This window comes from Manis pentadactyla, chromosome 7, assembly GCF_030020395.1.
Source record: "Manis pentadactyla isolate mManPen7 chromosome 7, mManPen7.hap1, whole genome shotgun sequence".
NCBI classification, from domain to species: domain Eukaryota; kingdom Metazoa; phylum Chordata; class Mammalia; order Pholidota; family Manidae; genus Manis; species Manis pentadactyla.
The window spans coordinates 59,391,462-59,414,139 of NC_080025.1; the positions used below are offsets into that span (position 1 = coordinate 59,391,462).

General features: G+C 35.8%; 1 protein-coding gene across 2 annotated transcripts in view; it reads left to right on the plus strand.

The window, feature by feature from the left end:
• The first annotated feature begins 500 nt into the window (after positions 1 to 500).
• Positions 501 to 22,678, plus strand: part of ORC5 (origin recognition complex subunit 5) — an 80,357-nt gene continuing 58,179 nt past the window's right edge. Inside the window, exons 1-5 of one of the 2 annotated variants that reach the window (XM_036892480.2) lie at positions 501 to 660; positions 4,398 to 4,490; positions 7,274 to 7,474; positions 15,010 to 15,084; positions 18,000 to 18,111. In XM_036892480.2, coding sequence (XP_036748375.1) covers positions 589 to 660; positions 4,398 to 4,490; positions 7,274 to 7,474; positions 15,010 to 15,084; positions 18,000 to 18,111 — 553 coding nt within the window. In that variant the 5' untranslated portion in view covers positions 501 to 588. The remainder of the gene's footprint in view (positions 661 to 4,397; positions 4,491 to 7,273; positions 7,475 to 15,009; positions 15,085 to 17,999; positions 18,112 to 22,678) is intronic. The other variant, XM_057504424.1, reaches the window with a different exon arrangement.

Here is a 22,678-nt window from a genome sequence, read left to right on the forward strand (position 1 = left end):
CTTCAACAACGTACACTAGGATTTCCTCCCTTTAAGAGGAAATGGCATTTCCAGATCTGGCTTCAGATTTGCACAAAGCCTAGTAACTCCAAGTTATCTGTTCATTCCCATCACACTCATTTTTTTGCACCAGATACCGCTAATTTCCCACACTCTTGTCAGGGAAAACCCCCCACTTTTTGTGACTGCCGCTCATTTGAGTCCTCCGTCCCCACGTTCCTGAACGGGGGCGGACCCCGGCGGAGTAGCAGGCCGAAAGCTCCCTGTTACTCAAGGTTTCTACATTTGGGGCCCGCAGGCGGGAACACCAAAGGCCACAGGCTCGCAGGTTCCCCTTAGCTTCTTCCAGCCTTTTCGCCCTTCCCGCATCGTCCCCTCGGCCTTTCGATGGCAAAGGTACCCCGGGGTAGAACTGAGCCGGCGGCCCCAGGCCCGGGAGTCTGGGGCGGGGCGTCGCGCCGCGCGCGCGCTGACGTCACGCCGGCGCACGACCACGCCGGCCCTGCCCACACCCGCGCGAGTCCGGTTTCCGGCGGGAGCACTGACCGCCGGCCTGGGAACCTGCGCTGTCCTCCGGTATCCGCCAGAATGCCTCACATGGAAAACGTGGTGCTTTGTCGCGAGTCTCAAGTGTCTACTTTGCAGTCCCTATTTGGAGAGGTTTGTGGTTAAATTATTTTCTCTTCGAAATCCTGGAGGCAAACATTTCCGAGGTCTTGCAACGGGTTCCAGTATTTTTCTCGTGTTTGATTTGAGGGCCACTAAACCGTCTTTTGCTTTGAGAAGGGAATGTCGTAGGTCTCCCCGACTCTTACGCCAAAGTAACTTCTGAGTAGTCCCTTTAAAAGAAAACTTCCCAGGAAGGACCGGCCAGCTCTGCAAGATGTTGACCCAGTACATGTCTTACACAGGCCACACTTCTGAGGTGTTGCTGGCCCAGTGGTCACTGGGAGTTGCTTATTACCCGACCCCAGCTGAACAGGATTTTATATAGCAGGTGTGCTTGTGAGACAGGGACCGTGGGTGTCGTCAGAGTAGAGTGAGGGTCTCCGGAGAAAGCAAGGCAGGATATTTGCAGTCAGAGCAATGTAACTACGTGCAAGGAAACCCCCTACCAAAACTCCGTGTTAAACATTAAGCTCTAAAGTCATTCTTCAGTGAGATCAGTTAATATTCCCCGGATAAAGAGGAGTTGCACTTATTATGCTAATCATTTGTAATCATGTGTAAGATTCACTTTAGCATGCTAAAAGGCCCAGGCCTATGTGTTGTCTTTTCTCCTTCAGATCTGATGAAGTGATTTGCCAACTGGGCAACTAATTTAGCATGCAGACCCAGCTGTAAACAACATAGTGAAAGGCAGGAAGGATTCCATCTTTATTAAGATTGTATTTTAAATATCCTGGAAGTTAAAAATGTAAGATTCTTAACTTACACTTTAGCAAACAGACAATAACCTCAGCTCACCTTGGGGGCTGGGCAGGTGGCCTTTTGATATGCTCCCAGACGGAGATGCCAGTATCCCAAGGAGAAATCAAAGCAGGAAATTCCTTATGTTAAGTTAATTCTAAATATTCAGAGACCACTTAACAAGTCCACACCCCTAAGTCTTTTTTCACATTCCCAAAAATCCTCAACTGCCTATAAAACCTCTAGACAATGCTCTACTGGGGGCTCTCTTGTCCTCTCCTGGCATGAGCCAGGAGCTCAATCCTCTCACTGTATCTCTAAATAAAAGACCTCTCCCTGGCTCTTCTACCTTGACAGTTTGCTAAATTCATTCTCCAACTGTGCAAACAAGAATCCCGGCATCACTTGCACAGTGTTATTTAGTCAAATGTAATTTAGCATGTTTCAGTGAGGTAGTTGGTGTAAGTCAAGTGAGGTTACAGGTGGTGATTTTCAAGACCAGTGAGGGTCAAAGCAGGCTTCAGGTTTAAAACTTAAGCGTCTTTTCTAGAATTGTAAAAACCCCGAAGAGGGCTTGTCTAGACTTCTTGACTGGGCTGTTCAGGTGATGCCTAAGAGGAGAGGTTTAAGTGGATGAACACCACTAGGCCGTCCTTTCCATAGGCAGGAGGGAGCATTCACCAGTTCAAAACTTCCATCTGTTTTTTTTATTCTGGTGGCCTTTGGCGAGCCCTTTGCTTAAGATTAATTAGTTAGACATGGAATTATCAGACTTGAATCTGTCAGGAGAGTAAATGAGAGTTTAAGGTCATACTTATTATCTGTGTGTGCATCCCCCCCCACCATCGTCTTGTTTGCTTTCTTAAGTGCTTGAAGTATTTCTATCTAATGAAAAATACTGGATGTCAGCCTGAAGTATTAGTGGGAAAGTACCAGCCTTCTAAAGAGGCACATTAGTAAGGGAAATAAGAGGTCCATGTCTGCAATCTAGTATTCTAGATATAATAATGCTTTTAATTAGAGTTATCCTGTTATGACTGAAACATTCTCTTGGTTGTGCTTTATGTATTCCTTCTCTGGAGTTGGCAAACCTAGATCATTTCAAGCAGATGCGGTGCTCCTGAAAAAGAATATTGGCAAATAGAGATATTTAGTATTGACTTGGTGTGGATCACAGAAGGGGTTTGACCTTTGCTCTTACAGCAAACCATGTTTAATGATAACACTTTTCTACAAAGTGCTGTGCATGTAGGAGATGCAAAAAACTGTAAAAAACTTGTTCATATTTCTAAGCAGATTCATTTATTTGTTAAACAAATACTAACTGAGCACCTTCTCTTTGTCAGGCACTGTGCCAGATCCTGGCTTATGCAGTTTACATGATGGAGGTTTATGGAGGTGAAAGGTTAAATAACAGTGCTAGAGTTCAATACAATTCTGATTCTAGGTGACAATAGAAAAGATGTTATAAGGTGGAATATTATTACTAAGCACCAAGTAGTGGATGCAGACAAATGTGGCTGGATTCCAGAAGAGGAGTTTCAGTGTGGCTTGGAAAAATTTCCTAAGGATGTCTTGAGTTTCTCCTTAAAGGTGAAATACAGTATTTGCATAGCAGAGATGTTCAGACAGCATGTGTTTAATTTTGGGGACAAAATTTTTCAGCCAGTTAACTTACAGAATTGTTACATATAAACTTAAAAAAAAGGTACATGTGTCAAAACATTCATTTTTAGTCTATTTGTAGCATTTGGACTACTTTTGCAATAGGCATATACCATTAGAAAGTTTTTTCCTATGTAAGTCCAAGTTCAGTTCCTATTTGTCTTGCGAAAGGAAAGGTGTAACTTAGTGGCTTGAATGGAATAAATGTTTGTGGCTAATATTGTAGTACTCGTTGATGATCAGAGACTCTACTTTCCCATGGAAATTATTGCATCATCCAATTTTCTTGTAATTGTTTTTAAAGTGTATGTCTTCTCACTAGACTGTGAACTTCTCCAAAGCAGATTTTGTCCTTAACTGATATTTGTACTCTTCAGTACATCATGGTTTTCAGTGTTTGGTAGGTGTCTAAGAAATGTTCATTGAATGAATGAAACATATTTGTAGTATTGATTAGATCAAGATAGGGGTATTTGATGATTTTTACTTTTTGCTGGGCAGCAGACTATTAATATACTCTTAGGAGGATCTTGGGAATATGTACTTTGAAATATAAGCTATGTAGATTTTATCATTGTTTTGTTGGATGAGATGTATACATGTAGACCTGGGTAAATGCAGTATATATAATTCAAAAGTATTCTGTAAGTTTTCCTAAGAACAGAGGACTCTTGAAATTCCTCCTAACCCTGTGATTATGCTTAGTTTCAAAGCTTTAGAATGTACAGTGACATTGAGTCTGTGGGATTAGATTCTTTAAAGAAGAGTTAAAAATACAGAATGGTCAAACTGTCCTTGAAGAATCTCTGAAATCCCCTATAAATTTGAAAACACAGTATGTATATATAAACCTGTGCAATAATGAAAAGTATAAATACATATATACACTATATTTAATGTATAATAAAAATGCCAAATAGAATTTTTCAGAAATTTAAATTTCTTAACAGAGAAAGTGCTTAGAGTTGAATTCAGGTAACTTCAGTGCGTGATGATGAATCCACTGTATGCTGTGGAGTCTGGTAGACACATGTTCTTCTTCATCCACCACTTAGTGTTTTCCCCATCAGAAAAGTTGGGATAATAGTGGTAACATTTGGGATTGTGTGATAATAAAATGAGTCAATAAATGAAAAGTGCTTTCTATAGTGCTTAGTACATAGTAAGCACTCAGTAAAAGTTAGCTGCTATTATTAATCATAATTTGTTGAAATAATTTGGTTTGAGTATTTTATTTTATCCCATAAAACTATCTCATGAGTTGTTCATTGTTTTTTTTCTGTTTTGTATGTACATACTGATACTTGTCTTTTCTCCCCTAGAGACATCATTTCAGCTTTCCATCGATTTTTATTTATGGACATACTGCCAGTGGAAAGACCTATGTAACACAAACTTTGTTGAAAACTTTAGAGGTAAGAATAACCTGTAAGTCATTGCTAGTTGATTTTTTTTTACACATAGACTCCTAGAAATGGAAGGAAACTGGGAGATTATTTAGTCCAGTTTACATTTCTCTGAAGGAGTGTCTTCCACATAAAACATCTCTGACTACCTTTTGTTTGAATAATCCAAAGACTATAAACTTCAGAAAACATTGTTAAGTAACTTGAGCCTTGATTTGAGAAAGTTATTTTTTAAGTTGAGCCACTTTTCCTTTCTCTTTCATTGGCTGATACTATTTAGGGGAAAACACACATCATGATAAATTCTTTAAAAAATATTAAAATCTGTTTCTTTCCTGTTACTGTAATCTCCACCTTTGCCTGGCCTTTCTTTCCACATTGCCTATCACAGTGAATGGTCGTATAGTTCACACAGTTGTCTAAACTTGCTATTTTCTCCTTCCTCATTCTCACTTGTTCAGTAAATTAAACTAGTAAACATGTTCTGTTGAGCCTACATCATTGAAAATCTTGATTCCATCTACCTTTATTGATTGCCACTGCTGCGATCTCAGTTTCGGATGTTTCCATCTATTTCTGCCTAAGTGCAATCCATCAGCTAGTCCATGAAAATCTTATTTAAGATCTTCAGGAAAACATTCAAGTGCTTTGCTTGATATATAAAACCCTTCATGAGCTGAGTTCAGTTTATCTTCCATAATATAGTGGCTAAGAGTTTGAGCTGTGGAGTCTGGTAGACACATGTTCTTCATCCACCACTTAGTGTTTTCCCCATTAGAAAAGTTGGGATAATAGTGATAACATTTGGGATTGTGTGATAATAAAATGAGTGAATAATTGAAAAGTGCTTTCTATAGTGCTTAGTACATAGTAAGCACTCAGTAAAAGTTAGCTGCTATTATTAATCATTATTGCCATACCCTCTTTCATATCCTTAGCTAGGAATGGACAAGCTTTTTCTCAAGGGCCAGACAGTAAATATTTTAGGCTTGCACGCCATAAAGTTTCTCTTGTTCACTCAACTCTACTGTGAAAGTAGCCATTGACAGTATCAATCTGAATGGGCGTGGCTGTGTTCTAATACAACTTTATGTTACATGCATACTGAACTACTTAGAGTTCCTGCTCTCTCTTACTTTCAAGCTTGGCACATACTGCTCCCTCTGCTTAGAATGGTTTACCTGTCTCACTTGCTCTACCTTTCCTATCTATTCCTTGGCAATGCCTGCTTATTTTGTGATGTTTTCTTCTACTTAACACTCTGTCTTGACTCCCTGGGCTGTTAGATGCCCCTTTGTGCTACCTCAGTACTCCTCTGCTTAAATCTGTCGTAATATTTAACTTTTCAGCTGTGATATGTTTCCCTGGCTCAAGACTATGAGTTTCTTGAGATTATCCCCAGCACATACTGACTTGAAGATTTTAGCCTTTGATCCTGATGATTACCTATGTGTTTTTAAAAATACAGGTGCCTGGGCATCTTACCAGACTCCAGAATGTGAATGTATAAGGTCTTGGCTCAGGTACTTGTATTTGAGAATTCCCTGTATGAAGTGTCCAAAAATATCTGTATTGAATAAAAGCATGAAAAACTGAATAAAGAAGTTCCATACTTAAGGGATAATATTTCACTTTTTATAACATAATTTTTGCTGTTACTTAATCATGTAATAGATGATGAGTATCACTGCTTTTCGTAGAGGTACCCAGAGACACTTAGAATGTGCTGCCGTTAAAGATCATGGATAGCAGCAGGCAGGACATTTATTCTTAGTAGTATTGTGGACTCTAGTTATAAAGGAATGGGGGTAAAGGAGGTCAGCAAACACTCGTAAAACTGTGCCAAGTAAGTATAATGTAGCCTTAAGTACACTGTTACTCTAAGAAAAAAAAGCCGCCTTCTGTGTGCGATTAATAGAAGGTTCCATTATCTGTGGCAGATGCTGTAAGTTATCTTCCTCTGAAGTACTGCTTTTGGGATAATTTTGAGAACAGACTGTATTTGTGAGCAAGTCTTTCATTTCCTTATTACTGTAATTATTCTGGAATTACCTCCATTTTGTTCTCTAAATGAAGAGGTAATTTTTAATCCTCCCAGGAGGAAAACTGTGGTGTCTAACCCTTAAAATTCTTTCTTTGATCTACGTTTGTTCATCATTGAGAGTATTATCTTAACATTATAAGTATAAAATGCCCAGTAAAAATTTTAACATTCAAATGTACTTGGGTTTCTTTATAGAATTCTTTAGAGGAAAATACAAGTTTACTTTGAATTCCTGGAGGAAAGAAATGGCAAACTGAAATAACTGAAGTGAGTTTAATGAAAGAGCCATTGCACACAGGTTGAAGAAATGTTAAGGGAACTACTGAGATGGTGAAACACCGAGAGCCTTTTCCTCCCTTAGACCTAAATAGGCCACAGGAAGGAGCTGTTACCAGTTTCTAGCAAGAGCTGTAACCTTAGACGAGGGGCTGCCCAGCTGGAGCTGTGGCCTTTGGTAGAAGACTATAGCCACAGTGGAACTGCGGGTCACTGAGGGATGGGGTGGGAGTTACAGGAATAAATATTCATCATCTCTCTCTTTTCAGTCTCCTTCAGGCTCCTGGTTTTTCTCATTGGTTGACTCAAACCAGGGCCAGAAAATAGAGTCTGGGCGATGTAGTCTGTGGTGGTCAGACTTCTGGGGCACAGAGCACATAAGTCAGGTATAGGTTTAAGTAGGACAATGTGGAATTATTGTATATGTGTGTTTTCTATTCTATTTATATATTTTTTTGGTTTTTGTTTTCAGCTCCCACATGTCTTTGTGAATTGTGTTGAATGCTTTACCTTGAGTCTGCTTTTGGAACCAATTTTAAACAAGTTGAATCCTCTTAGTTCTTTAGAGGATGGACGCTCTACTCAAATAACCTGTGAAACATTTAATGACTTTGTTCGCTTGTTTAAACAAGTAACTGAAACTGAAAATCTCAAGGATCAAACTGTATATATTGTAAGTAATTTAATTTCATTATATCTCTTATTTGAAAACTGATCTGTTTGTCAGCTCAATTCCCATTTGTTTTGAGTCTAATTATATACAGTGCACTGTCCAAAGTGTTTTAGCAATAGAAAAAGTGTTTTAGATGTATCACTTATACAAAGGGAGCTTCAACTTCATAGGCAAGTTTTTGTACATACTGTGTATGACTGCCTGCAGAATGTGGTAAGTGATGACTGTGAGATGCCAAATAGTGATTTTAGGCACATCTGGTACAGCTTCATGGGATGATAGCATTGAGAGAGGCCTAAAAGAATAATTAGGCTATTATAGGAAGAAACTGAAGACGAGGAATTTCGGATGGTAAGAATTGTGTAAGCAGAGGCATGCAGAGGCGATTGAAGGCCATGGATGCCAAAAAGTCTAGTGGGAAATAAAATATAAAGGGAGAAAAAGAAGATTAGAGAGATAGTTGGGGCAGATGATGGAGTGTCTTGAGAAGTGTACTAAAGTACTTTATTTCAGGTACTAGGCAGTGAGGAGATACTGAAGATTGTAGAGCAAAAAATATGCTTAAGGAAGGTTATTCTGAAGGCATGTTGAATAGGAGGATTGGAGAGGGGTAAAGACTGAAAGCAAAAGAATGATTTTGAGGCTCTTATAGCTGCGTTAGAGGAAATTTGGTCCTGGGCTAGACTTCAGGCAGAAGATGCAGGAAGGAATAAATGGAAGAGAAAGCAAAGATCAGATTCTTCAGTTGTATATGGGTAGGTTTGTGGGGAAAGATGAATCATTTGATTTTTGGTTGGCTAAGTTTGGTAGTTTTTAGATCAGTGTGAAAATGACTGGCGGACAAACGAAGATATGTAGTGTGCTTTACAGTAGTGGTTTTTAAAAGCATATTTTAGTTTCATGCATTCATTTGTTCAGCAGATATTAGTTGAGCACTTTCTATATGCCAGGCACTGTTCTAAATACTGGACATAGAACAGGGAGCAAAATACAGTCTTCTCTAGTACCTTTGGAGGAAGCATGGGCCTGGCAACACCTTGATCTTGGATTTCTAGCTTCCAGAACTGTGAGACATGCATTTCTGTTGTTTAAGCCACCCATTTGTGGTGCTTTGGCATGGCAGCCTTAGGAAACTAATACAACTATTTATGAGGCATTTGTAATCATTTACACAAAACATCATATTGGCTTAACCTGGGTAGCAGTGGATGTGTTAAGAACTAACTGGTCTGGCTATATTTGAAGTTAGGGCTGACAGAATTTTCTGATAGATTGGTAATGGAAAAGGAAAGAAAGAAAGAAGTCAGGGATGACTCAGAAGTTTTTGTGCAGTTGAGAGGGTGGAGTTGTTATTATCTGATGGAGAAAACTCAGCAGGTGGGGTCCTGCTGCTGGGGAAGGAGTGATCAGGAGTTTGGTTTGGGACATGAGAAGTTCAAGTAGAGATGATGAGTTGGCACTTGGACTAAAGTCTGAGGTCAGAGAGGTCCGACGTGGAGACACTGTTTTGGAGTTGTGAGCTTAGAGCTGTGAGACTGGATTAGGTCACCAAGAGAGTAAGTGAGTTAGAAAAATGATGACTCCAGTGCTGAGTCCTGTGGCAGTCCAGTGTTTATGGGGTGAGGAAGAAGAGATGAGGAGAGAGAAGAAATCAATTATGTACAAAGAAAACTTGGAGAGTACTGGAAGTGTTCTGGAAGTCCTGTTAGGTGGCCTGTTTGTGGTCCTTTGGCTAAGGAGAACAGGCTTTTGGGGGGCTTGTTTGGTCTGTGCTTGTTAGCCTTTCTGTGTTGTTGGCTTCTTCAGCGCCACTATGGGATACGTGAGGCAAAAAGACAACTCTGGTAATTCACCCTCTGAGGTGAGTTGTTCTGGCCCTGAGGTCCCTACCTGGTCTGCTTTCTTCTTTTCTCCTTTCCACCTTTCTGAGCCCTGTTTGTTTTATATATAATATTCAAGATTCTTAGTTTTACTCAGAGGGAATAGGAAAAAGTACATCTACTCCATCTTCTCAGAAGTGGAAGTCCAGTTTTTTTTTAATGCAAGTACCTAGTGAAGAATGCAATTGCTACTAGTACAGTTTCACACCATTATTTTGATTTGTGCTAAGGTGATTTCACTTTAACCTGTTGTTGGTTTTGCACCATCAGTCCAAAAGTCAACATGGTGAAAAAGGCAAATCATATTTTAGTTTCATTACGAAAATTGTTTTGACCATACCGACCTCCTGAAAGGAGGACCACTTCCTCCCAACCTCTCCACAGGCCACACTTAAAAAACCATAAGACATAAGTCAGCTTTTCCCTGAGGTGATGTAGGAGACAAGATCACTGGTGGAAATGAATTTAAGGAACTCACAGTCGGCCATATCAGAAGATGTGGGCATTGAAATATCCAAAAAATATGAGTTATATTAGAGAAGCCATAGTCAGAAACTCTGATATTTAAAGAATGAGGAGGAGTGGCCCTAGGACATGTTGATGACTGCAGTAAGTAGCGCTTTAGTGCTGAATATCTTTAGGGAGGAGGGGAAATGAGTATTCTGGAAACAGCCATGAGGAGTAAGTAGGGCCCTACTCATTTTTCAGTGGACCAAAGCAGGATTTCAGTAAGAGCTTGTTAGTTAACTTAATGTTAAGGGTGGGAAAGCGTGCAGGTATTTAATGTAGAACTTTTTTTGGAGCAAATCTATAGATTATTCAGCTATCTAGGATATGAATTAGTAAGCTTCAAATTTAGGAGGTATTCCAGAAAGATGACTGAGAGTGCCTTCTAGTCCACAAACTAAGCTTTCAAATCAAGAGTCTTTTGGAATGCCTTTGTGTATATTATTAAGAAAAACATTTGGATGTGAATTAAATTTTTTATTTTTTATAGTTAGTTATCTGGTAATTGCTTTTGAAGAAGGATCATTTACTAGAATACCATCAAATCATTAATTACAATGGGTTAGCTATATCAAATCATAAGAATAAACTGTTACTTCATAGCTTAGCTTTGTATTCTGCATTAAAATGGGCCTACAAATGGACCAATGTATTTGAATTAATCTGTGTCCTGGATGAGAGAGTTATTTAAATGGAGATTGATGGGAAGATTGCATAATGAGAATGCATAGAGAAACTAATTTTTATCTTTTTAGCAGTAAATTTTAGCTTTATTTTGTCCAAACTAATTAGGAGTGAAATATCTAAAGTTGATTACTCTCATAGATTGTTTCAAGCTGTCAATTAATAAAACAGATACAAAACAATTTAGACTCAGGGAAATAATATTGCATTCCTTGCATTTTAATTCTGTTCCCAATTTAAATGATTATAATTTATAAGAAGATTCATTAATAAAGTGTAAATGTTTAAGAAAACAAGCCAGCTTTCTTCAATTCTGGGAAGAAAATGTACTAAATGAACCTAGAACATCTTCCCATAAAGGCAAGCTAGGAAACTAGCAACTACTACTAGGGTCATTTAAAAATGACACAGAAGCTCATGTATCAGAGCTATTAATGTTAAAGTATCCTTACTACCCAAGGGCATAGTCCCTATCAGTGCAGTTCCTATTAAAACTCCAATGCTATTTTTCACAGAAGTAGAAAAAACAATTCAGAATTTGCATGGAATCACAAAAGTCTGAATAGCCAAAGCAATCCTGAGAAAGAACAAAGCTGGAAGCATCATACTTTCTGATTTCAAACTATACTACAAAGCTGTAGTAATCAAAACAATATGCTGTTGGCATTAAAATAGACACATAGATGAATGGAACAGAATAAACCCTTGTGTAATAAGGTCAACTACACACATACACAATGGAATATTACTAAGCCATGAGAAAATAAGGAAATCCTGTTTGTGACAACATAGATAGACCTTGAGGGCATTATGCTAAGTGAAATAAGTGAGATACAGAAAGTCAAAAGCTATATGATTTCACTTTTATGTGGAATCTAAAAAAGCCAAACTCATAGAAACAGAGTCCACTAGTGGTTACTAGGGGCTGGGGAGTAGGGGCAATAGGGAGATGTTGGTCAAAAGAATACAAGCTTCCAGTTGTGAGTAAGTTCTAGGGAATCTAAGGTACTGAAATTATAGTTAATAATGCTGTACTGTATTAATATACTTGAAAGTTGTAAGTGTACAGAGTAGCTCTTAAGTATTCTCACCACAAAAAGGAACTGATAATTATGTGAAGTGATGGAGGTGTTAGCTGGTGGTATGATGGTAATAATTGTAATACTTAAGTGTATATTACAGATAGTATAAATGTATATATACACATATACATGCTTGCACATATACTATATGTAATATACCCGAAACATACATGCTAGTATAATTATGTATTATATGTAAATGTATATGTACTATGTATACCTTAAATTTGCCCAGTGTTATATGTCAGTTATGGCTCAATAAAGCTGGTGGCGGAGTGAGGGGGTGGGGAAAACATAAAAGTCAATTTGAAGAGGCCTGCACGGGCCAAAGATGGGACAGTTGACCTTCCTAAGAATAATGAATTCAATGGATAGAAGCACATTATATATGTTAAAATCTATGCATTTATAATGATACTGAACAAATACATAAAAACACAAAACGTCAACTCATTGGTTACCATGGGAGTGTAATTTACTTAGGGCATTGCAGTAGGCTTAGTAATGCCCCCTGCATGTATCAGGTCCTAATCCTTGAATCTGTAAATGTTACCTCATTTGGGAAAAGGGTTTTTGCAGGTGTGGTTAAGGATTTTGAGATTTACCAGGATTATCTGGGTAGGCCCAAAATGCAATCACAACTATCTATAGGAGAGAGGCAGAATGAGGTTTGACTACACCACACACCAGGTAACAGAAGCAGGGCAAGCAGCGTAAGTGAGAAGATGTAGATTAGAGCAATGCAGCCACCAACACTGGAATACTGGAGGGATGGATTCTACCCTAGAGCTGCTGGAGGGATTGTGGCCCTGCTGATATGTTGATTTTGGCCAGGCAAAACTGATTTCAGACCTCTGACTTCCAGAACTGTGAAAGAATAAATTTTTAGTCTGCTTTAAGCCACCAATTTTGTAATGTATTATAACAACCACTGAAATCTAATACAAGCACAATCTCACTCTGAAAATTGGTAATAAAGAGAAGCAATCAAGTATTTATCCTTCTTATCCTGTGTGAACTTTATTTCTGAATAGCCAAATGGTAGATGAATGAAGGTTCTTTCCAGAAAAATGTCTATAAATGCAGACAGAATCATAGAAGATCATAGTTTTGCAAACCCTGGTGAAATAATGGATATAGGCAATGATCGTCAATGGATGCTGAAGTCACTAAGTGAAAGGCTGCTGGGGAATTTTATAATGAATGGGTCAGGCTGACAACACCTGAACCTGTCAATCAGTGTAACATCACAAAAAAGAGACAGCCAGGTATTGTATGCCTGCTGATGTAATTCAGTAATAAGAAATCTACTGTACTACTTGTGAAGTACTCCTGTCTAAAACTTGAACTTGAATCTGACCAAACTTCTGGATCTACTGACTGTTACAGGAAATATAGGGGCTATAGGAACATGTTAAATCACACTATAGAGATACAATCAGTCAATCCGTAATGGAAAATTCTGCATGACAGATGACTTGGTTTCTTTAACAAATAAATAACAGGGAAAAAAAAAGAAAGGTCAGGGGAACTGTATAATTTAAAATGGGCTTAGAAGACAAGTAACCAAATCTAGTAAGCTGCAATTTATGGACCTTTTGGATCCTAAATGAAATAAGCAAACTCTCTAAGGGGATATTTGTAGGACAAGTAGAGATATTTGAATACTGGTTATTAGGTGATATTGTGGAATATTGAAAAGTTTTTAAGGCATGATAGTAATACTGTGGTTATGTTTAAAAAAAAATAGTCCTCACCTTTTAGAATTACATACTGACATATTTTGTGGTTGGAATGATGTATCAGGGATTTGCTTTTAAATAGTCCAGCTAAATGATGGAGGGGAGAAGTGGAGGGTGGTTAGAAGAAAAATACTGGCCATATGTTATGTTTGCTGGGTTAGGTGAAATTGCTGCAGGATGGTGGATTGTGGAATTCCTTGTTCTTGTCTTCTTGAAGGAAAAAATTCAATTGAGAGACTTGCAGGGGATCAAAGCAAAAGGAAAGTAAGCTCCAGCAATAGAGGAAAGGCTGACCTGAGGGTGGGTAGCTGCTCACTGGGTTTTACATTGTATCTTTTAATGGGGTCTTGTTTGGTTTCCTCTTCCCATTTTGTCATTCTTACATCATCCTTTGGATTTGTCTTGCTTCCTTCCTTTTAGCCTCTTAGCACAAGTTTGTGTTGTGATTTTCTCGAGTATCTAGGGAAACCCCTGGTGGGGCCAAAATGTAATGTAAATGACGTGATAATAATATGATGGCCTGAGGGTCATTAGTGACAAAAATCTTTAAGTGTTCTAAAATCGGGAAGGTCCTAGTGTCCTTATCTTTTGTTTATCAGTTTGTGTTGAACTGCAAAAGGGGTTGGTCTAAGGGAGTCAGGGTTTCTGGGGAGAGACTGGGTGGCCTGCCACCCTCCTTTCTCCCCTTCTGCTCCTGTCTGACTTCCTACTCTAGCAAAATATATACGGAAGTTCATGGTATTAATCTCTCTTCTTTTGTATGTATTTTAAAACCTGTGTAACAAAAAGTATCAGACTAGATAGTTTAGACAATGCTTTTAGTACCTTGATTTTTCATGAATGGGTGATCTCTTGAAGCAGAGGTTTTTTTACTTTAACATTTTTATAGACGTTTCAAACATTTAAAGTGAATAGTGTGATGTATCTTAATGAGCCCATCACTCAGCTTCAATAATTATTAACAATTGGCCAGACTTGTATCATTTACACTCCATTCATCATTCCCTGTATATCATGTTATCCATAAATATATATATATATACACACACTATATATTTTATACATGGTATATATGTACACTATATATTTCTAAAAGATAAGTACCTTTTAAAGTAACATAATCGCAGAGCATTATAATACTGAACAAAAATTTAACCATTCTTAACATGTTATCCAGTTAAAATAAGGTTTAACATGCAGTTACAAAGTTCAAGAATAGTTTTATATGATGAAATTCAGAATTTTCTTCTCTCCAGTCAGAAAGATCTCTAATTTTTGGTTCACAGTGGACATTTATCTTTTATCAAATGGAATAAAAATACAGTTGTATTTCTTGTGTGTCCTTAGAGCATCTTATATCGTCTTTTTGGTAGTATACCTATAAAATAAACCTTTTTAATGTAGCTATGACTCATTCTTTATTTAGAAATGTGGGTTAAAATATGTTATAAGTAGTTCATTTTTTAACTTATTTGGACCTCCTTGAGATGTCTTCTACAATGTAAATAGCACTTAAAAATTAATTCATAGGTTGCAACTTTTTAACATGTAAAGTTCTAAGTCTTCAATTATGTAGCATATTATTAAATGTTTTGTAAAGGGCTTTGTAAATTGATTTTGACACTTCATTTTTTTATAAGGTTCTAGATAAAGCAGAGTATCTACGAGATATGGAAGCAAATCTTTTGCCTGGGTTTCTTAGGTTACAAGAATTGGTAAGTAATACATGGTAGTCTTTTTCCCCCTGTGGTCTGGTCAAATTTTTTTCATTTTGCCAATCTGCTAGGTGAGAAATGATATTTTAATATAATTCCAATTTGTGTATCTCTAGTCTGAGTGAAGTTTAGCTTTTTTTAAAAGTTAAAGCAATTTGTGACTTGATAACATTTATTCCTCAATTATTTTAGGTTTTTATTTTTCATTGTGAGGTGATTAACACTGCTTTTTTATTAAAAGATTTTAGGTGTTTGCTAGGTTAAGTGGTGGGGGGCTAGACTTTGAACTTTCTGCAAGTATTTAAAATTTTCTTTTTATTTCAGTAATTTTAAATAAAGAGTGGTATGTCTGTTCTGCATCATCTGAGTTCTATTTCATGGCCACTCAGCATCAGAACCAGCATTGTATTTCAATTTACAGCTGTGTTGGCACCAAATGGTAGTAATACTACTCTAATTGCCGTGGTCTCATGAGAACAGGGGTGGACTTAATACACATGTGTCAGGTGAAAGCCAAATAATAAAATGGCAAAAACGGTTTTGCAGTAGTTTAAATTTAAATAAAAGGAAATTGGTGAGAGAATGAGAAAATTCAGTGTTCACTAATACCAGTTGGTACAGGAATGTTAAACTCAGAAGAACTGTGGCTTTTTCTTATTGGTACTATACTCACAAAGGAAGCAAAGATTTAGTTTGAGTTAAACAGTACTATACATCATATTCAGTTAATGTTAATTTAAATTTTATTGGTTTTGTAGTTTTATTTTTAACTTACAAGTTTATCTTGGACTTAAGACTTTATAAGTGCTTTAGACATAAATAGTTTTATGTCTGTTTTTAAGTATTAAGTAATATTATAATAAAAATTAAGTAAATATTTGGGAATATAGGGATCTACACCATTTGGAAATTATTGAAACTGCTCAATTTCCACCAGTGGAAATTAACACCATTCTCAAATTTGAGAAACCGCTGGAAGTTCAGAGAGGCTTTCCAAATGCCACTGAAATCATTGTGTGCCTATTGCCAACTCCTGAAATTTACTTTTAGTAATAGTCTTGTGGGGGAAGTTATGGATTGGACAGGAGCGGCTCTTGGTAGCCTTTCATGGAAGTTTCCTCTCATGGTCCAGCTTTTCCATGTTTCAATTAACTTTTGGCATTTTACTACTGAGACCAGGGACCCATTATCTTTGAGTAGGTGTCTCCTCCTCTTTCTTTTTATTGTTGTGTTGTGTTTGTGGTTTTTTTTCATACCTTCATCTGTTCTTTCCCACTCCTTTGCTCTAGGACTCCCTCTTTGGTATCCAGAGTGCATTCGCTGGCATTTAGCCTTTTCAGTATAGCTTACCCTACTTTTTTCCCTCATGCCCCGTAATGGTACCGCTGAGTCCCTTTGAAGTAGTTAGGCTTTCACTTTTTTTTAGTTTTAATTATGGAAACTGAAGAAAATTAGAAGATTCATAGTAATCTTGATTCTACCAGAAAATTGTATTCACATTTCTGAAAACATGCTTGTGTTTATTTAAAAAGTGTGTTTCATTTAAGAGAAATATAGCAAAAACATTTATCATTTTTTATATTAAAAGTTTAAATTGTGATACATTGCATATTAGAAGTACTTTCAGATGAACAGATGAGAACATTACCAACTTAAAATCCTTTCAGACTGATTAATATCTTCAGTTTTTTAGACTTACCAATTTTTTTTATGAAATGACTTTATAAGATGTTTTTAGATAATCACATTTTAAAGCAAAACAACCCAATGTTTGTAATCAAAATTGTATTTAGAGCATGCTTTTTTATCTCTATAGAAATAAATTCAAGGATTCTTAAAAATTAATGAGTTTTTAAGACAAAAGGGCATTTGAAAATTAAAGCCTTTTCCTCTCTTTCATAAAGGTGCTAGATTTTTGTGGAATTAATTTATTGAACTCAGCTGTTTTTTTCCTAAATACCTTAAGAACATTTTTCTAAATAATGGGAATTAGAATATAAGATTACACATGTTAGTAATCAATACATAGTAAATAATCATCAAAGTATAGTTTCATTTATGGTTGTGATATAGATGTCATTTATGGATGTAAGAATAGTTAGAGAATAAAACAGCTATTGTCTGCATTGTCAAGTTAGGAGATAGTAAAAAGAATATGGGAAAAATTGAAATTTATGTTGAGAACGTGGAGGTGTCTACATATAAACTCTAATTAGCATGCATGGGAAATTTGTGGCCACTCTGTAGAAGGATAACATGTATGTTGAGCCTGTTTTCTTAATACTCTTTTTTGGTATATAATTATTATTTCTAAATACTCTTCAGAAGATGTCTGTTTACTTAACATTGTAAACTTGTTTGTATTTTTAGTATATATTCAGCATCAATTTTACTCAATAATTTGTGTAAAAGTAACCTTTTTTAAAGAAAAACCTTACATTTTCCTTATGTGGTTATATAGTATAGCATATATGATTTTTTTGAACTCATATTTCCTTTTCTCTGGGTTGCTATACCTATTTTAATGAGAGATGTTAACTTTTGTCTATTTTTGTTTTTTGATTGAAAGCATATGATTTCTTTAAAAATTCCCATAAAAAGTTCATGTGTTAATTATTCAAGCAAATGTGTGTTTTTTAAAATTTCGATAAAATAAGTCCTTGTGTGACTAGCATTCATGGGGTAACTGAAGTGTCGATTAACCTATACGTTTTATGGAAATACCAAGTAATTATGTATGAATATTTGTAAGTGGATGAGCTCTGTGATTAAGTTTTCTAAATATGGCTTATTAATATGCAAATAATTTGTTATGTATTGGAAGTTTGCTGGATTTATTTGAAAGAAAATTCAAATGGAATTACCGCTCTGATTAAGATTTTTTAAATGCAGAGTTACTTTTATTTCTTTTACAGACCGACAGAAATGTGACTGTCATCTTTCTCAGTGAAATTGTCTGGGAAAAGTTCCGTCCAAATACTGGGTGCTTTGAGCCATTTGTCTTGTATTTTCCTGATTATAGCATAGGTAAATTTTAAAACATTGTTTTGAGAAATGATATTCATACAGTTGTTTTTGGTGTTTGAATAATTAGTATGTTCAAACGGGAATACTTTGGTGTCTTACTCTGTTCAGGTTTGCTTTCAATCTCAAAATGTTGCAAATGTGTCTTTGCTTTCAGAGGTTTGATTTTTGAACTATGAGAATTATTCTCACATAATTACTAAAATTTTTTGAAAGAGCAGTCTGACATGTGCTCATGGTATATTTTCACACTTTTTGGTTGGTAAATTAAGATGTATATATTGAGATTATAACATTCATACAGGTAAGAATCAAGACTAGGTTGACAGAGCACATTTAAATTGTATGGAAATCTTTATTTACCATGTGGTTGGGTTAAGTACAAAGAGGAAAGTATTTTTTGATTTTGTAAATCTTATTTTTCATTACTGCACTTATTGTAGTACCAGCTGCTAACCCTTGTATTTATTTCTTTTTGGTTTGTATTTAATCTTAAATTTCTTAAATCTTGATTATTTTTATCTTTGGAAGAACAGTAGCTTTTGTGTTGCTGAATAGCTTTGTAGATTAATACTGTATTGTCACTGTACAAGTGTGAAACTTCTGATGCAAAATTTATAACTGAATCATAAGGTGGTTAGCAGGCTATGAAAAAATAGCATTCCTTGACCTTGGCCTCATTAACACTATTCTTATGAACTAATCAACTGTAACATTTATTGTTAAGATCAACACATTTTTGTCTGTTTTCACAAGAACAGCAATCAAGTAACACTATCGGCTTTTGCTAATTAACTGAGATAGGAAAAATTAACCAAAATAGGTGAAGGGAGCCCTTCTTTTCAGTAGCATCTCTTCCATGGATATGATAAAGTAAGGAGAAAAGGGTAGAAAGAAAAGGAATAATTCAAAGTATTTCATTAAAAAAATTCATTTGTACCTACGTCATTACTGTTTGATGTTTTTCCCATGTAACTTTGTACCTATGTCATCACTATTTGAAATGTTTCTCATGACCTATTTTAGGCTTAAGTACTGAAAAATTAATAATTTAAGAAAATTAATAGAAAATGCTGATTTTCTACATCTTAGTGAAGTTGGATTAAAGTATGGTATAACGAATTGTAGAATTTGATTAAATTTTAAAAGTAAAGATACAAAGCAGCATAGATGGAGAGAATTTGAAGACATAAATAATTAAAGTGACCTTGACAATTTTAGAGAGTGTAAGCTAGTAGATTTTTAAAAAGTATGTAATAATGGAGCCAAGTTTAATCTAATTATTAAATTTTAGGGCCTTTTACATATCAGACTTCTTTTTTCTTTAAAGCAAAACACTATAATCACATAAAAGGCATTCAAAAAAGAAACAATTGATAAGCCAAATTATAGTCAGAGAAGTAAGCATGGAACCAGAGTGAAGAGGTAATATTAGTGGCTGTCATCCAATCATAAGTTGATATGCATGACATTATAATGTTTTGGTTTAGTTAGTGAATTAGTCAGGATAAGTTATGCTCTAATAAATAGTCTGAAAATCTCACTGACTTGGAGTTTCATACCTCACAACCTTTGTGTTACTGTTGGCCTACAATTTGCCTTATACAGTTATTATAAACTTCATAATACATTATTATTGTTTGGGCTTAAAAGAAAAAGACAAGAAAGAAAGTCTTTTTTATTGTTTATTCTGCTTGAGATCTGTTGAACTTGGAGGACTGAGTATGTGTTAGACCACTTAATATTGCCCCACCGAATTTCTGTTCACTTATTTAAATCTTAAATATTTAATTTTTTTCTGTGTTTTATTTGGGATAATTTGTATTTCTGTGTCTTAAAAGTTCACTGACCTTTTTTTACAAGAGCCTAATCTGCAGTTAATCTCATCCAGTGGAACATTTCATTGCAAATCTCATGCTGTTTTCTTTGTCTCTGTGAGTATATGAGCATATTTATAATAGTTGTTTTAATGGCCTTGTCTACTAATTCTGCTCCCTATTTCATTTTGGGTTTGTTTCTGGACAGTTTTTCTCTACTGTGGGTATTCATTATGCTTCTTCATGTGTTTAGTAATTTTTGTCAAGTGATAGTATTTTTTTGTTGTTAATGTTGGACTTTTTTTGCTAAGCATGTAAGGTACTTGAAGGTATAGCTCACCCCTTTAAGGCTATTTTTAAACTTTTCTAGAGAGAGGATCTTGAGTAGCCAGGGCTAATTTTAGTTTCATCTCTAAGGTATAGCCCTTCTTGGATCTCTGCTGAATACCCCATGTATTCAGCATAGTTTCTTCATGACAACTGGTGGCAAAATGAACAATTCAAAGCCCTAGTAATTGTTTGACTTACAGCTCTCCGCTAATTATTTTTCCCCAGAAGCTGTTCTTGTATGGCCTGTGAGATTTTATTCTGTTCATACACAGATAGGTATTCAGACAAGATTCAAGGGGAACCCCTGTGCAGATTTCTGGAGTCTTTCTTTCCATAGCTCCCTTCTCTCATGTATGCTGCCCTGCAAATTCTGGTTGACTTAGCTCCCTCTACTCTGATCTCAGTTTCCTCAATTCATTGAGATTACTGGGCTCTTTTTGCAACTCTGCTGTTCTACAGTTCTAAAACTACCACTAGTTAGAAAACCTGGCTGGTGGTAGGACTTACCTCATTTGTTACCCCTTTTTGAGGTATCACAGTCTTTTGTTGCCTATTATTTGATGTCTGAAAATAATTTTCTAATATATTGTCCATTTTTTAGTTTATTACAGGAGAGCATTTTTGGAACCTCTTGCTCCTTCCTCATGACTAGAAGCAGAAGTCCGTCTCCAAGTTAGAAATGGTTGTTCTTTCTATGTTAGACCATACTTGGATAGCAAAATTTTAAGACAACAGGAGATCAACAAGTGGTTGCTCCTTCCTTTCATTTACTACTCTGTTGGTGCAGTGTCTTCAGCTTTCTGTTAGCAACGGGATATTTTGTAAATTTGAATAGTCCTAGACTATTGGAGTGGCTTTCTTAATGTGGAGTTATACCCTGAGATTTTGTCTGTACTCTGTAACTAAGCAGCTGGTTTATTTATATAGCAACATAATGAATGTCCTAATTCTTCTAAGACTTTCACCAGAACTGAAATGGGCTGGTGGTAACATCTGATCAACTTTCAGGTCAGTTGAAGGCACTGAGGGTCACCTGGAAGGGATATCTAGAGAGAGATTCAGGAGCAGCTTAGCAGTACAGCCGGAACTGGAGACTTAACTGTCTTCCGTATTTCCTCATCTGTGCATTTATAGATGAACTTTTTTTGCCTGTGTTATGTACATCTGTGTGAGCATCCATTCCTTTCCTATTTTCCTTCCTCATTCCTTTCTCCCATCTATCTAGTTATTTGACAGCTTTTATATACACAAATCTTTATAAAAAAGTTTTAAGCCATCTTTTAGAAGTTTTCAGTTTATCTAATACTTAGGCATAGTTTTAAAAAGCTTAGTAACATTAAATTTACATATGTTATTAGAATGTAAAAATAAATAGACTCAAGTCAAGTTTTGGACTTTGTGTATTTGTTTCAGTGGTTGTGATATAAAAATGCAGATAGTCTCCCATCTGGAATTCCTTCAGGATAATATTCTAAGCATGAAACTGGGCTTTGAAATTTTTAAAAAATTTTTTGTTTGTTTTTGTTCAACTGCCATGTTTAAAAGATCTCTTTAAGGTAGCTATTTCTAAATTTCTGTTTATGAATATTCATGATAGGTCATATATCTTGTCTGATCTTGCACCTACATCTAACTGGTTGTGAGGAAGAAGAGAGTAGTTAAAGTCAGGGATGGTGGTAAATGGTGTAGTATCCATGGTAAAAATGCTAACTTAGTGAGGTCCTTAAACAAAAGGAAATTGACATGATCAGAACATCTTATAAGAGTTTTTACTTGAAAGTATTGTAAAAGTCCTCAACCTTGTTGAACTAGGTTTAAATTACTAGTCATATTCAAAGAGCTCTTAACTGAGGAGCCTAAAGAGACCATTGCCTCAAGAAGTCAGAGGGAATTGCAATAAGAAGTGAATGACTAATTGATTCATGTACTGTAACTGGGAGATTTTGAATAATAAGTAGTTGTTTCTCTTTAATTTTAACTGTGCCTCTATGGTATATTTCTAGCAGGGTGAAATACAAGTTTAGTACTCTGAATGTATGGTACTGTATAAAGGGTTTAAGATAAAAGAAGAGAAATTCTAGGAAGAAAACATGTTTTATAAAAGGGTAATGACAAAGTAAAGATTTTCATTTTTAAAAATTCATGAACTCTTTTCATTTTACAAAAAATGAGCATTTTCCAGTTTGGTGGTAGTTTACATAATACCCCTTTGTTTTTTTCTCATTAATTTTAAGAGGCAGAAAGATAAACTAGAATATGTATTATTTTTCACCCTTTTTGTTGATTTTTGCCCGTAGTTTCTTGAAATTTTATTTAAATGTCATTGTTTAATATTGTCTTAAGCAACATTTAGTAACTTTGAGAACATTAGATGCATAATTCTTACACCTCAGGTTAAAAATTTGCATTACTTTTCTATTCTA